Below are 16073 nucleotides of genomic sequence, written 5' to 3'. Positions count from 1 at the left end.
CAGAGAATCCATCTGAGCCACTACACTCTGAATTCTGACCTACAGAGCTATGAATAAATAAATACAGTTGTGTTCTTTTAAGCTACTGTTTGTAATAGTGTGCTATGGCAGCAATAAAAATTAATATATTAATTAATATATTACCAAATATCAGTATATTAAATTCCAATATTCTATGGTTCTGAACTACAATAACCACTAGAACAATCAATTAAAACTGTACATTCCCAGAACCAATTTATATTCCACTACCAAATGCAATCCTATTAATAAAAGCCTATGTGGTTGTCACATCCTCATCTGTGATGTCCTCATGCCACAACGAGCTATCACCAGGAGGCTGTGTGCGCACCAGGCGCACGCGGGTGGGCGGGGCTGTGTGCGAGTGTGGGTGGGTGGGGCTTTGATGCTGCATGCGTGGTGCAGAGGCGGGGCCGCGGCTCCAGCCTACCTTTTTGGGGAAATCCATCAAGGAGCCCCGGATGGGTAGGCAGGGCCTACCTCTTTGGGACGATCAATTATGGGGCTCCTGCACTGTGAGAGGGCACAGGCCAGGCTGGGGGACCCCCCATCCATGCACAAATTTCATGCACCAGGCCTCTAACTTTTTATAATAAATAGACGATTGCTACTCATAATTACTGGATACTTCTTAAAATGTTATCTAGGAACAATACACCTATTTCTAAGTAATTATCCTTTCCAACTTTTACAACTTTAGCATTCATTTTTAAAGGAAATAGATAACGCTTTGTCAAGTCTTTATAAAATTGTTTTTACCAGTTTCATACAGTTCACTTTAGGTGTACCACGCCATAATATGTTTAATATATTTTATTAGATTCATATTTTATATAACCATATCTTAGTCACAGTAACAAAAGCCGGTGATCATTAATAGAGTTGAATAAATCAATGTTTACAAAAATGTGAGAACATAATGGTGCCAAATCTCTACAGGTCTCAGAAGTACAACGAATTCTAAGGCAAAAGGCACTCATAACACACTTTTGGATATTTCAACTGCGACCCGCCATAACCAGTGCTTTCAAATTACAACAATGACAACAAAATGAGTTTTTCCAGGGGCTCTGCACTTACTATAGAATCTAGATGTGGAACATGGACACTTACTTTTTCTGAGTTCGCTCAGCCAGCCTTGCAATCTCAATAGCTGCCTTCCTTGTCTCAAAATCTTCCCTTTTCACCACCTCTCCAGTCCCTCGGTAGCCCAGCTCCACCAGCTGGCGGGCCAGGCCTTCATCCTACAGAGAATACCAATGGTTAGGTTTGTAGGAGAATTAGACATCTTATTTTATCCAGCGCATACTGATTAACTGTTTTAAATGAAATATCTAATGTATCACTTCAAAATGATATAAGATCTATTATATATGAAAAATTAGAATTCTAACAATACTATACTTTTATAAACATCTGATTTGTCATCCCTTTCCCACAGATGTAAAATGAAAAATAAATCAATCACTAAGTTTTCTCAAAGGGATTAGAAGACAAAAGTCAGTTGTGTTTTTAATCAATTTATGAGAACAGCTGTAGATAATTAATAGAGAATCTTTAAAACAATAAAATTAGAGACAATAGTGCTCATACAAAAAAGACTTAAAAAAAAAAAAAAAAAAAACAATCGCACAGAAACAGAATTGGGTTGCTTTCAGAAAATTCAACATTTCAGAGACTTGCTTCCTTGAAGTAAATTAACTGATGACACAGGGCATTATGACTTCAAACACAAAATAAAGAGCAGATGAATTTCCTATTTAAATAAAAAGATATTGTTTCCATATAATGTTGGCACCCATAAAAACAGAAAAGTAGAAACACAAGATGACCACAAAAGGCTTCAAATTGAAAAAAAATTTTCCCACAATACGTTGGGCCTTTATATTTTAGTTACTTTGAGAATTGTCTCACACATATTTGTCACCTGCATAGCATATTAAAACATATTGTTTCCCATAGTTGAAGAGGTGTCAATTTATCTGAAGTTACTAATATAAAGACTAAAGTAGCCCTGGCCAGTGTGGTTCAGTTGGTTGGAGTTGGAAAGGAACCCTTCAGTGCATAGGTTCCTTTCTTGGTCAGGGCACGTACCCAGGTTGTGGAGTTCAATCCTCAGGATCCTCAGTCGATCCCTAGTCCAGGCAGAGACAACCAATCGATGTTTCTTTCTCTTTCTCTCCCCCTCTCTCATTTTCCCCCCTCTTTCTCAAAAATCAGTAAAAACATATCCTTGTGTAAGGATTAAAAAATCAAAAAGACTAAAGCATTACATAAAAATATGTATAATGTAATAATAGTCCTTATATGATCATCTTAATTAAATATAAAATACCTAAAATACAGTGAAAACAGGATATATATCATTGCTAAAGACCCTTACTTAATACATCACTGTTGAATGCAAGAACTGTCAAATAGGATTAAATGAAAAAGTATAGCATGCATGGTTAATAATCTATTCAACCCATAATGACTATTTTAAAGTTCAAATTATTGGAGCAAAACCAAAAAAATATATACAGTGGGGCCTTGACTTACGAGTTTAATTCATTCTGAGACCGAGCTCGTTAAGGAGCTCGTTAACTCAAATTACTCTATCAACTCAATGCAAAAAATTGGTGGAGAGACAGCTGGTATCTCAAAAAACTCGTTAGTCGGGACACTCGTAAGTCAAGGCCCCACTGTACTATCAACCTAGAAAATTGCTACTTTTCTTTGCTAAACATTAAAAGCAAATATTACACTCTGTGTAGTAATGTGGATACATTTGCCAAGCTAATATAATGCAAAGCACCAGGTCTTGTCCAGGCTGTTTGCCTTCTTTCTGACTTGTTCCCCTGCCTACTTTACTTGCCTTCCCTAGTCACTTCAGTGTGAACCACAAAACTGGGCAAATGTCTCCACCTAGTGGAATTCATATTTAATAGAAAAAGCAATTAAATATGAATGCCACAACACAAAATTTTGATGATTTGTGTGCAAATTTTCTTAAATATATTACTAAAAGTGAGTTTATGGGAAGAACTCAGCTCTGTGAGACTCTGAGGTCTTCTAGCAGAATAGAAATGGCTTGTAGTCGATAGAGTATTTTATATAGCAAAGACCATTTGAAAGTTGCTGTATTAATTTTGTGGGTAGTGAATTATGCATTCCCGTGTGCCTTACATGGGCCACACAAAAATTATTTGGATAGTTCTGCACTCATCTCCACTAATGTATATTGCAACAAATAGTGTGATCTACTTAGAAAACAAGTAGAGTTGAAGTTGGTTGCCTCACTTGATTGCCCTAACTGGTAGAATCGTGAGTCATCTCTCCAGTTTAAATGCTCAACTATCTTTAAAGAAATTGAGAAATAAAATATTTTTATTGATTTACATACTTAGCATTTCTGGGGCTTTCTATTCCTTTGTGTAGATCCAGGTCTCCTATGATATATGATTTTCCTCTCACCTAAAAATCTTTAACATTTCTTGTAGTTCAGGTCTGCTAACAACAAATTACCTTGACTTTTGTTTGACTGAAAAAAAACATTTATTTCACCTTAATTTTTGAAAGACATATTTGCTGGATTATTAGTGCCGCAGGTTGACTTTTTACTTTTCAACACTTTAAAGATGTCATCCCATTGTCCCATGGCTGGTATTTTTTTAAATATGTGTGTGTTTATTTTTTAGAGAGAGAGGGAAGAAGGAGAGAGAGAGAAACATGGCTTGCCTTCCATATGCTCCCCAACCGCCCATTCACCACCCACCGACCCACAGCCTGGGCATCTGCCCTGACTGGATTCAAACTGGCGACCTTTTGGTGCACTGGTCAATGCTCAACCAACTGAGCCACACTGGCCAGGGCTATTTCTGAAGAGAAGTGTTCAGTCTTCCCTGTCTTTGTTTTATTCTACACTAGAGACCCAGTGCATGCAAATCATGCACTGGGGGGGAAGGTTCCTCAGCCCAGCCTGTGCCCTCTCGCAGTCCGGGAGCCCTCGGGGAATATCCAACTGACAGCTTAGAGTGGGCCTAAGCCAGCAGTCGGACATCCTTCTTGCAGTCCGGGACCCCATGCTCCTTACCACCCGCCTGCTTGTTGCTCCTTACCACTCTGCTCGCTGTTCCTTAGTGCTGCTGAGGAGGCAGGAGAGGCTCCCACCACCACTGCTGCACTCGCCAGTGGTGAGCCTGGCTTCTGGCTGAGTGGCACTCCCCCTATGGGAGCACACTGACCACCAGGGAGCAGCTCCTACATTGAGCATCTGCCCCCTGGTGGTCTGTGTGCATCATAGTGACCAGTCGTTCCACCATTTGGTTGATTTGCATATTAGGGTTTTATTATATAGGATAGAGGCCTGGTGCATGAATTCGTGCACTGGTGGGGTCCAGCTGGCCCACCCCTGATGGTAGCCATCAGAGGCAGGCCAGCTGGGGTGAGGGGCCGTGGGCGGAGCTAGCCAGGGCGAGGGGGTCACAGGCAGTTTGCCGGCCAGCCCTGCCCCCAATCAGAGTGGGATGCCCACTCTGAGGCAGGGCTGACTGGGGGGAGGGGCTACAGGCGTTGTAGTCATTCTGCCATTCAGTCGATTTGCATATTGCCCTTTATAATATAGGATGTGTCCTATTTTACAATCCTTTAAGATTTTCTATTACTGATTTTCAGCAGTTTTAAGATATTCTTTGAAGTGATTTCTTTGTTTATTCATTTATTCTGCTTAGAATTCTTAGTACTCCTTGGCCCTATAAATTTACATTTTTCACAACATTTGAAACCTTTTTTAGTCATTAGTTTTTCCAATATATTTTATTCCCTACTTCCCTCTGATTTTTCTGGGGTTATACTTACATTTTTGTGGGAGGTTTTTTTTGAAGGAAAACATATCTTTTTTTATTAAGTCTAATAGTTTGGAGTATAATAGTTCATCTTAGTAAAAACAAGTGATTACTTGTTAGACAAAGTATGTAAACAAGGCAATAATCTTTTATTAATTGTTAATGTGTGTGTTTTTTCTCATGTGATCATGAGTCATTAACATTTGGATGTTTGAGTTTGGGAGTTTTAGCTATGGGAGGTATCATGCAAAACAGAACCCAGAGACAGACACCCTAAAGAGAATGCTTCATTACTCTACATGAGCTATAAGACATGTGGCAATGCCAGGCCCCACCAAGTGGGTAGCATATGTGGAAGTCTTCATTCTGAATAGATGGCTATATTTTACTGGGACAATTTTAGAAACCTCCCAGCTGCTGGAAGAAACACCTAACCCTAAGGATGTGCAATAGAACGGTGCCTTTGGGTTGCTCTGGCTTTGGATCTTGGCAGACAGTTCCTCGTCAGAAGCCAGCAGGTCAGTGCCCCAGCCCTACAGGTTCCTGGAAAGCTATAGATTAGTGGCTATATTTGCACAATTCACTCCCTGTAGTGCTTTCTGGCTGCACCACACACACACATACACATACACACACACAATGTGAGGGTAGACCAGGATTGGGTTTTGTTCATGGAGGAATCTGAGACAGGGGGCAACTGGGGCAGCCAGGTGTTTCTCATCCGAAGAAGAAAAAAAAGAAAATGCTTGTGGCCACTGGAACGCTTGACATTGCCCCACAGGCTGCTGGGTTCAGTTGGTTTTTATTTGTGTCATTTGTTATGTTGTTTATTGCTGGAGAACAATTGTTGTAGCTCAATCTTGGATTTCTGTACTAAACTCGCTGATTTGTTCTAATAGGGTTCCAATTAATTTTCTTGCATTTTCATGGCAATCATACTGCCTATAACTAATAATATTCTGACTCCTTCCAAGTATTTATGACATTTTGCTAGCATTGTTTTGGACAGATTGTCAATAAAAAAATAAGATGCTGATTCAAATGCTGAAATGTTTAACCATGAAATAAGAAGTTTACTACAACTGTTTGCTATATACTCATTATCAAGTTAAATTAGTAAGTTTAGAAATTTATCCTATGCTTTATCTGCATCTATAGATATTATCAGGTTATTTTCTTTTTTAATTTATTAATGTCATAAGCTCATCTTGTGATAAATCACACTATTCTTACTGTAATTTATTATCCTATCTAATAATAGATAAACATGGTAATTAGCCATACCTCCACTACCCTTCCCATTGGCTAATCAAGGCGATATGCAAATTAACTGCCAACCAAGATGGCGGCCGGCAGCCAGGCAGCTTGAAGCGAACAGGAGGATTGCTTGCTTCAGTGACGGAGGAAGCCAGTGACATTCCCCGCCTGCCTTGCTGGCCTCTGAGCTTGCAGTTTAAGAAACATTGTTACAAATATAGAAGCTAAACAAAACCCAGAAACCTGCTTTCAGCCAGCCGGGCTTCAGCCAGCAGGACTGCATTATTGTTTCAATTATAGAACAAACACAGATCCCTGCTTTCAGCCAGCCTGGATCTCCGAGCTGGAGTGAGCAGGACCGCAACAGTGTTACAATTATAGAACCCAAACAAACCAGATACCTGCTTTCAGCAGCCGAGGCCTCAGAGTTGGAGCCAAGCCTCAGAGCTAAACCTTGCCCAGAATAAAAAAAAAGAAAAGGAAAAAAGGACAAGTTGGGAACTTTAGTCACCCGCCTGCCTGAAAACGGCCCTCAGCCCCTCACCCAGACAGGCCAGGCACCCCAGTGGGGACCCCCAATCTGATCCAGGACACCCTTCAGGGCAAACCAGCTGGCCCCACCCATGCACCAGGCCTCTATCCTATATATGCCTCCCAGCACCGGGATCAGCGGAGCTGTGAGGCCTCCCGGAACCAGAATCAGCGTGACAGGGGACAGCGCCCAAACCCCCTGATCGCCCTGCGGCTCTGTGTGTGACAGGGGGCGGGGCCACAACCTCCCTATCTGCCCTGCTCTGTTCATGACAGGGGAAGGCGCCGCAACCCCCTGATCAGCCCTGCTCTGTGCCTGATAGGGGGGAGCTCCCCAACCCCCTGATCACCCTGCGGCTCTGTGTGTGACAGGTTGCGGCGCCCCAACCCCCTGATCGGCCCTGCTCTGTGACAGGGTGCGGCACCCCAACCCCCCACAGGCCCTGCTCTGTGTGTGACAGGGTAGAGCCATAACCTCCCCATCGGCCCTGCCCTGAGTGTGACAATGGCGGCGCCCCAACCCCCCGATCGGCCCTGCTTTGTGGGTGATAGAGGATGGTGCCCCAACCCACCCCCACCCCCCACCCCCACGGGCCCTGCTCTGTGTGTGATGGGATAAAGCCATAACCTCCCCATCAGCCCTGCCCTGAGTGTGACAGGGTGCAGTGCCCCAACCCCCTGATCCGCCCTGCTCTGTGTGTGACAGTGGCGGTGCCCCAACTCCCCTATCGGCCCTACTCTGTGAGTGACAGGGGGGAGCTCCTCAACCCCCTGATGGGCCCTGCTCTGTGAGTGACAGGGGGGAGCTTCCAACCCCCTGATCGACCCTGCTCTGTGCATGACAGGGTATGGAGCCCCAACCCCCCTGATGGGCCCTGCTCTGTGAGTGACAGGGGGCAGTGCCCCAACCTCCTGATCTACCCTGCTCTGTGCGTGACAGGGGCGGCACCCCAACTCCCCACTCGGCCCTGCTCTGAGCCCAACCAGGGGCTGCACCTAGGGATTGGGCCTGCCCTCTGCCACCCGGGAGCAGGCCTAAGCCAGCAGGTTGTTATCTACCCAGGGGTCCCAGACTGCAAGAGGGCACAGGCCGGGCTGAGGGACCCCCCCTTCCCCCTGAGTGCACAAATTTTTGTGCACCGGGCCTCTAGTCCTAATATATAAAAGCCCAGGGTTGTAACAACCAATCACAACCGAGGCTGACCAAACCAAAAGTCCTTCAGTCAGTGCTGGGTTGCCATGGTGACCCAGCACTGACTGCCCCGCTGCAGCCTGACTGCCCAGGGGGCTGAGACCCAGAGAGAGAGGCAGGGTCTGATCTGCAGCCTCAGTGGCAGCTGTTGATCAGTACTTGCCTCTCTCTTTCTCTCCCTCTTTCTTTCTAGGCTTTACCAGCAGCCAGGCTTTTCTTTCTCTCCCCGCCTCCAAGGGGGCTGCTGTTCATCCCTGCCCCTATGATTAGGCACAAAGATAGGCCTGGAGATGCTGACTGGCATAGGAACCAACCAATCAGAACCAAATGTGGATTCTGTGAAGAACCAATGGCTGCGTAGGAGGTGGAGCTTTTGACCCTGACTGGCATAGAAACTGACCAATCAGAACCAAATCTGGGTGAATGTAAGGAGCCAATGGCTGCCTAGGAGGCAGAGCTTTTGATGCTGACTGGCATAGAAATCGGCCAATCAGAACCAAATTGGCCAGCAGAGGAGGGCAGTTGGGGTGAGATCAGGCCAGCAGGGGAGGGCAGTTGGGTGCAACCAGGCTGGGAGAGGAGGGCAGTTGAGGGCAACCAGTCTGGGAGGGGAGGGCAGTTGGGGGCAATCAAGCAGGCAGGCAGAGGCAGTTTGGGGCAACTAGGACAGCAGGGGAGGGCAGTTAGGGGTGATCAGGCAGGCAGGCAGGTTAGCAGTTAGGAGCCAGCAGTCCCAGATTGTGAGAGGGATGTCTGACTGTCAGCCCGATCCCACAGGGTTTAGGCAATCGGACATCCCCCAAGTGGTCCCCAATTGGAAAGGGTGCAGGCTGGGCTGAGGGAACCCCCACTCCATGAATGAATTTCATACACCACGCCTCTAGTTTCTTAATATAGTCCTGAGTTCATTTTACATTTATTTTCATCTAGTTTGTAAGTAAAATTCATCTTTAGCTTTTTACTTTATGCTGTCCTTTTCTGAATTGAGGTCAGGATTACACAAGTCTGATAAAATTATTTAAGAAAATTAAAATTACATCCTTTTCTTTTTAATTAAATCAGACATAATTAATTCTGCTTGTGAAAATTAAAACATGGAAGATATAGTCAATTCGTATTGTGTCAGCTTAGCTAAGCTAGAACTTAGTTTCCCATCATCACTTTGTTAGATCCTTTCAGGTGAGGTTGGGCCACAAGAGATATTGGCAACAGATTGGGAAGGCAGAAGAGAAGAAGCAGCCATATTGTTCTAGCTCTTGTAGGACCGTCTCTGTCAGCTTCCCCTACTCCTGGCCCAGATGCCTGTGCATGTCCAGCTCTGTGACTAAACCTGGCAGCATGTCCTGCAGATCACCCATATCATCAAAGTTAAAGGTGGAAGAGGGAGGGGCTGATATGAGTTCCAGTTTGTCCTGTGAATTCTAGCTCTTCCTTGTGGATCTTAGTTTGACTTTGCTTCCCCCACTTCTCATGCACCTTCCCTCCTGGCTCTCTGTCCTATGACTTTCAGCTCCAGCACCAGACACCAAAAACAGCTTGCTTAGACTACTTAAACAGTTCTCATTATGTCAGACCAAATCTCTGTAAATATATACATGTAACACACACATATATGAGTATAGGTGTATTCTGCTTCTCTGATCGAACCCTGAATGATTCACAATTAGATACTGGTAATGGTTCTAGAGCAATAGAAATTTAAGGATGGGTTCTCTAAACTGGCCCTAGGTTACCTGGAATTAGCTCTCTGAGCCTATTAAACACATTTAGAGCCCTGTTTACAGTAGTGAAGAGTACACTGTAATCCATGGAATGTTGAGGCAAAAGTTACTTATCACCTCTAGATATCTGCAATGAAGACAAGGCTTTGGGTACCCAAGTGTTGGCTGCCAGAAGACATTTTAGAGCCAATAAGAAATGTAAGTGTGCCAAAAGCCTCAAAGGAAGAAAATGAGGAGCTTTGGGCTTGGGTATAAGCAGGCCGCTTAGCAGCAGGTGAGTTACATAGACCACTCCGGTCATGAAAGGAGAAAATATTTGATACAGTTTCATAATTTTTAAGAGCTTTTTTCCATAAATGATTTCTATTGTGCTATACATATATGCAACCTTTTCATATAATTATTAATTATTTTAGTGCCCATTTAAAAAAATTGCTTGTTTGTTATATTTTCTAATTTTTCTATTAAATTTTATATATTTCTTATTGATTTATAGAGCATATTCTAGATAGCAAGTTGAGTACACATTCTGCAAATATGTATTCTCGGGCAGTTTCTTATCTTTTGACTTATTTATGATATATTTTGTCATACAGAGATTAAAATTTTTGGCTAAGAAATTACATATCAAACCTTAGTAAAGTACACAGAAAACATTGCATCAATGCACTTGCCAGAAAAAAATAAAGTTTGAAAATAAACTAACCATTCAACTAAAAAAAGTAGAGAAAGAATACTAAAATCCATCTAAATAATATAGAAGGGAAAATTAACAAAACAAGAAATGAATAAAATAGAAATGAAAATATACAAATCCAGTAAGCTCTGTATACGAAAGCAAAGAATGTATTCTTTAAAAAGAAAAAAAAAAAAACAATAGCCCTGGCTGGTGTGTTTAATGGTTAGAGCATTGGCCCATGCACCTAAGGATTTCAAGCTAGATCCAAGTCAAGGTCATCAGGGTTACAGGTTCCATCCCCAACCTGTTAGGGCACATGTGGAAGGCAACGAATCAATGTGTCTCTCTCCTCTCTCTCTTTCCCCACCCCCTTCCTCCTTTCTGCTCTCTAAAAATTAATGGGGGGAAAATTCTCTGGTGAGGATTAACTAAACAAACAAACAAACAAACAAACAAACCAATAAAATAGATTACCTTGGCCAAGCTTGATGGTGGAAGGAAGGGAGGGTGGGCAGAAATTAAGGTAGTTCTATAAATTTCATGGTAGAAAACTAAAGAGGGTTCCAGTCTGGATTAACTCTTCTTTGTTGACTTTAGGAGGTGAGGTCATGTACTAACCAGTCAGAAGTGTGAAGAGAGTAAAGATAGTTTTAAAAAGTTGGTGGTAGAGGGTGTGTGTGTGAGGGGCGGGGGGGCGGGGGGCGGGTGGTGATGGAGTGAAGGGCATCAACAGGCAATTCACAAAAGAAATGCAAATGGCCAAGAAATATTTAAATAGATGATCAACCTTACTAATATTCAGGGAAATTAAAACTAAAACAGTGAGATGTTTTGCAAACAAACAAAAGGTGTCTCATTTACTGCTGGTGGGAGAGTAAGTGCCTACTCCAGAGAGCACTTTCACCTTGTCTATTACAGGTTATTGAGTCCATGTTTTAATATATTTACAACTGCACACAAGGAGGATGCACCAAAGATGTTCATTTGACTGTTGTTTCTGAAAACTTTGTAAGGAAAATGAATTTCTAAAGAACCAACCCAAGCAAACAATGGAATCAATGCAACAACGTTTAAAGAATAAGGAGAGCTCTGCAGAGTGACATTAAAATGTCTCCAAAATTTAACGTTAGATTTTTTTAAGTTACAGAATGATATTGACATTACCATTTATATAGAAAATAACAACTAAGAATAATATATATCCACATATAATGAAAATATTTATATATAATAAAAATATATCATTTTTGAGGACTACTCATATGTATGCAAGAAGAGGGAAGATATTGGGGTGAAGTTCAGTCCTTGCTTGTTGCATCTAGGCTCAGAACAACAAATACTTATCATCCCCTACCTCCACCATCCAGTCTAGATTCCCTTCACTCTCAACTAATGCCTCTGCTAGTCTTGGTAACCTATCTATCGGCATGAACCAGACCCCACCCCATTCCTGAGGGATCTCAACCACGGGTCACAAAACCCTTCCCAGTTTCTGCTGTTCTCAAATTGGACCACTCCATTTCCAGTGATTACCTACTGACTATTTTGCAGTTCTTCTTTTGGGGTCTTTTAGATGCCCCATTGTTTCCTCCGCTTTTCTCACCCATGGGTGGTGATACCTTCTTGGTGTCATGGCTATGATGGTTTCTCCCCATCTGCTTTTATGTTAGGGTTCACAGGAATAACCTTCAACTACTTGTGTCAATGTTTTTGTATGGTTTTTTGGGTTTTCTATTCAGCTGTTCTTGGCTTCTGGCTCATCCTGTTCTCTTTATTCCCTCCTACCTTTCTGACCCCCTTTCACATTTCCCGTTGTCAGCACCATCTCCATGCACATGCCTTAAGAAATGGTTGTTCTCCCACATATTGTCTTCAGCCCCCTGTCTTGTCTCATTCTACGTACTCTCCTGGTTTATATCCCTGCCTCCACTCTTGTCTCCTCCCAGCAGCAGCTTTTGAAGTCAATATGAATAAAATTTGAATGTAAGATACTTTTTATACACAGAATATAGATTTTAGGGGATTGTTTGAGACACTGAGGATGATATCAGGATCTTGGCATTCTAATGGTATCATTATGAGAAAGTGTCAGAAGTGTTGTGCATACAGCATTCTTGGTTCAGTTTCCTTCTCTGATCATCAGAATTCATGCCCTGAGGAAATTACATCTTTTTACTTGGGGAGAAATACCTCTGTGAACTTACTGAAAGGAAAATATATAACTCTTCTTAGGCAGAGAGAAGCTAATTTATGCCATTTTTTTTCTATTGACTAAATAAAAGAGTGTAGCTGATTCTGAACTATGTTAATTAAGATATTTCATAAAGAACAGTATTTACTCTGTACCTTGATGCAATAAATAATGGAAAAAAACTACAATGGTTGCTTATTACTTGGCTTATTGTTTAAGCATGGTACATTATGTTACTAAGCTATTTCGTAGAATCTTAATCAATGCCTGGCAAATAATTTTAAGATTATATCTAAAAAGCTTAATTTGTATGATTTATTTATTTTCTAAATAATGGAAAGATAATCTCCCAATAAAACGTCCACATTGCTAATCTCTGTACATAATTTAGCCATAATGGGGATCCATTCATCAGAGAAATTTTAAAATGATTCTAATAATACCCCTTGATTTGTTATCTGAGAAAAGCAATTAATGTATCACTTTTAGTTGTCCAGTGGTCACAGAGAGCCATTGGAATGAAGGTACTGTGTTTATTTAATGTAGAAGAATTACCAAGAAAGAATCTGGAAAACCCACAGTGGAAAAAAATATTCTCAAAACTTTAAAAAGATTTGTATATTGATTTAGAGCAGTGGTTCTCAACCTTGGCTATACATTAGAATCACCTGGAAATCTTTTTAAAATACAATAATATAGAATTAGAACCCAAATCTCATGACTATAGGATCTTCTAACTTTAATATGCTATCTCTCATGTACCATTTAAAAATGATCCATTCAAACCAAAGTCAATTACTGATGATCATTCCCCCCCCCAAAAAAAAAGAACAAGAATTACTTTACAGAGCATGCATGTTCCATGACCCCTGACACATGCCTGCCATACTAGCTATATCCTGAAACAATTCTGAGGAGCCCACTTGTCTCTGTGTAATCTATATGGGCAACTAACCTGCATCCACATAAGTATTTGAGAATATAGGTCCATAGATCCAATGGCACTTAAAAACTGTCACTACTCTCTCTCTCTCTCTCTCTCTCTCTCTCTCTCTCTCTATATATATATATATATATATATATATATATATATATATATATCTTAATATCATCATTCAACCAAATCTTCATCTTGTTTTTTATGAAAGTATAATAAGAATAAGCTTAATCAATGCCAAATTTAAAAGTAAACTTATCATTCCCCCAAATATAATCACCGTTTTCCATTTTGAAGACCTTTAAAGTTCTGATTGATGAAACACAAAGTATCAATGTCTCACTTCTAATCAACATTAATAATTTTAGCTCCCTACTCATCTGAAAAACCCTGCCTTAAAAAAAATAAAACCCTTCTTAATGATACTAGGTTTATGCTTGGCAGTTTTCCACATGTGCTATAAAGATGATTTTAGTCTATTGGGATGTTTGTTGTATTTCATTCTTTTTAAACATTCAAAAACTTAGATGCAGACACTGTTTAGCACCATTATTTTTCCCCTTCATTTCAGTGATTTAGATGCAAGGTATAAAGCTCAATTTCATTACTTTAAACATATTACCTGCATAAAGTTTTAAAAGCTTGTTTTTCAAGCCAGAAGCCATGTTGGAAATTTTACTTGGATTCAGTTTTCAACATAATTCCAGAAAGATCAAATTACTTGTCTGAGGTCACAAAACTTGTTTGTGGCAGAGCTAGAACTAAAATTAGATGTTTCCATTCCTTCAAATTATGTTCATATCTAGCACATGAATATGTTTTGGAGAGTGAGCACTATTCAAATCTTGGAGTTCACTTTAAGTAAAATCCCGCTTAATGAAACATTTGAACTCCAAGTATTTCAATCCACTAAAATGCTGAATTCCGTTGTTGCAGATAAGGAGTTTGAGAAGTTAGCTGCAGGATACAAATCCTTTTCAAATTCTGGTATGGGTTGGTGCCGCATAGTGGTGGTCTTTCTGTCTAAAGAGGAAGGGGCCAATTTGGGGTTCTGGGGCTTGTCCAGAAGGGCAGAATCTCCGGGTCAGCGCCCCTTTCACTGACCTGGTGTGGGAATATGCGAGGGCTATGGGGACCCACCCTCCACCTCCCGCTTCTTAGGACGGGTGGCCTGTTATTTTCCTGTCCATCCGGGTTCTCCTTGAGGAGACAAAAACTATCTCCTCTCAGCCCTTCCCCCAATCAATACCCCATCACACACACACACACACACACACACACACACACACACCTCTAAGAATCTGGGAGGGGCGTGGTCGCTGGGTAGAAGACAGTAGCCAATCTCATCACGTCTGTTTTTGCTGTGTTGCAAGCTTTCTTTTTCTTTTTTCTGTCAACATTAGCTGTGATCATCAATTGGATAAACATGAGTCAGTAATATGCAAGCACAGCGACCTGAGTACCTACCCGTAATTAAAGGGCCTTCTGAACCAACGAGCGTAAGGTGGAAGTTTTGGGGCCCAAATGCCCCATACACCACCAGATACACCGGGTGAGTGCTATCACCATCTATTCTTTAGCACAAGTTGGAAAGGAACGAGAAACAGGGTGTCAGACCTGAGTTACAGCAGAGTCTCAGCAGGCCTCCGACTGCAGGCACCCGTTTCAGAAGAATGACTGGGACAGGGGAGCCGCCGGGAGGGGGCCCGGGAGGCCGAGCTACGGAGATTCAAGGCACCCCGTGCACACGCGCGGGTTTCTGCAGTGGGTGACACCAAGGGCCCAAATTCTGAACTGACCGAGGCCTCGCAGGGCAGGAAGGACGCCGCGATTCGCCGCCGCCGCCGCCGGGAAACTGCGCGGCGGGACGCTCACCGCCAGGGGGCGACCACCCCACGAAGCGGGGCCTTGGAGGGACCGAAAGACTGGCCGGCGATGGCCACTCCGCGGCGCTGTCGCCCTTACCTCCAAGTAGAACAAGTCCACGGTCGTGATCTGCGAGTCGAGGAAATCTTCATAGGTGTTGAACTGAGTGACGATGTTGTCCACCGCCGTCAGCCCCTCTTCCTGATCCATCGCGGTTGCCTCGGCTGAAGCGTCCCTAGCAACGCAGGCCGAAGGTTCCACCCACTGCGTTCTTTACCAGCAGCTGGGAGCTGTGGACGTTGATCCCGCCCCCGGGGGTGGTTACCTTTAGGGCTTCCGCCTAATTCCTGACAACACCGCCGCCCAGTGCACACTCCAAGTCCAGATCTGACACATCAACTGGTTCAGACTTGGGTGAAATGTGGAGCCAGAGAGAGATGCAAAGTGCAGTCCAAAATTAAAAATTATAAGACTGCCAGGATAGTACACAAAATATTATAGATCAGCGCTTCTGATCTCATTCTAAAACACGGTTATGCAGGACAGAAATATCGAGGTTAGTTCTCTGGTAACTGAAGAGCTTTCTATACGTTTGTCTGTAAAGAGAATATCTCAGAACAGAAGTCTCAGGTAATGGTCTGTGACCGAACCCAACTATTTGAAAAGTTATAACTTAAAAGCAAATTATTGCTAGTGTTTGCGTATGAGGAAGAATTTATGAATTTCCCAAAGGGAAGAAGCTTGAAGAAAATATATTTGAAGACTTCTTTTGGCACCAAGTGCTTGTTTTATAAACTTTTTACTTTTTAAGTTTCAATAAGCACACAATGAAAGATCTTGGTTTATATATAT

At 42.3% G+C, this 16073-nt stretch overlaps 1 protein-coding gene across 1 annotated transcript in view; it reads right to left on the bottom strand.

The window, feature by feature from the left end:
• The window catches only part of CFAP299 (cilia and flagella associated protein 299), a 568607-nt gene extending 553106 nt beyond the window's left edge, over positions 1–15501 (bottom strand). Inside the window, exons 1-2 of the mRNA XM_036337524.1 lie at positions 15321–15501; positions 1135–1265 (exon numbers count right to left, since the gene is read on the bottom strand). Coding sequence (XP_036193417.1) covers positions 1135–1265; positions 15321–15431 — 242 coding nt within the window. The 5' untranslated portion in view covers positions 15432–15501. The remainder of the gene's footprint in view (positions 1–1134; positions 1266–15320) is intronic.
• Positions 15502–16073: the final 572 nt, after the last annotated feature.

This window comes from Myotis myotis, unplaced genomic scaffold, assembly GCF_014108235.1.
Source record: "Myotis myotis isolate mMyoMyo1 unplaced genomic scaffold, mMyoMyo1.p scaffold_m19_p_1, whole genome shotgun sequence".
NCBI lineage: Eukaryota > Metazoa > Chordata > Mammalia > Chiroptera > Vespertilionidae > Myotis > Myotis myotis.
Note: the sequence above shows the minus strand (reverse complement) of the source record. Positions and strands in the feature narration are given on the sequence as shown.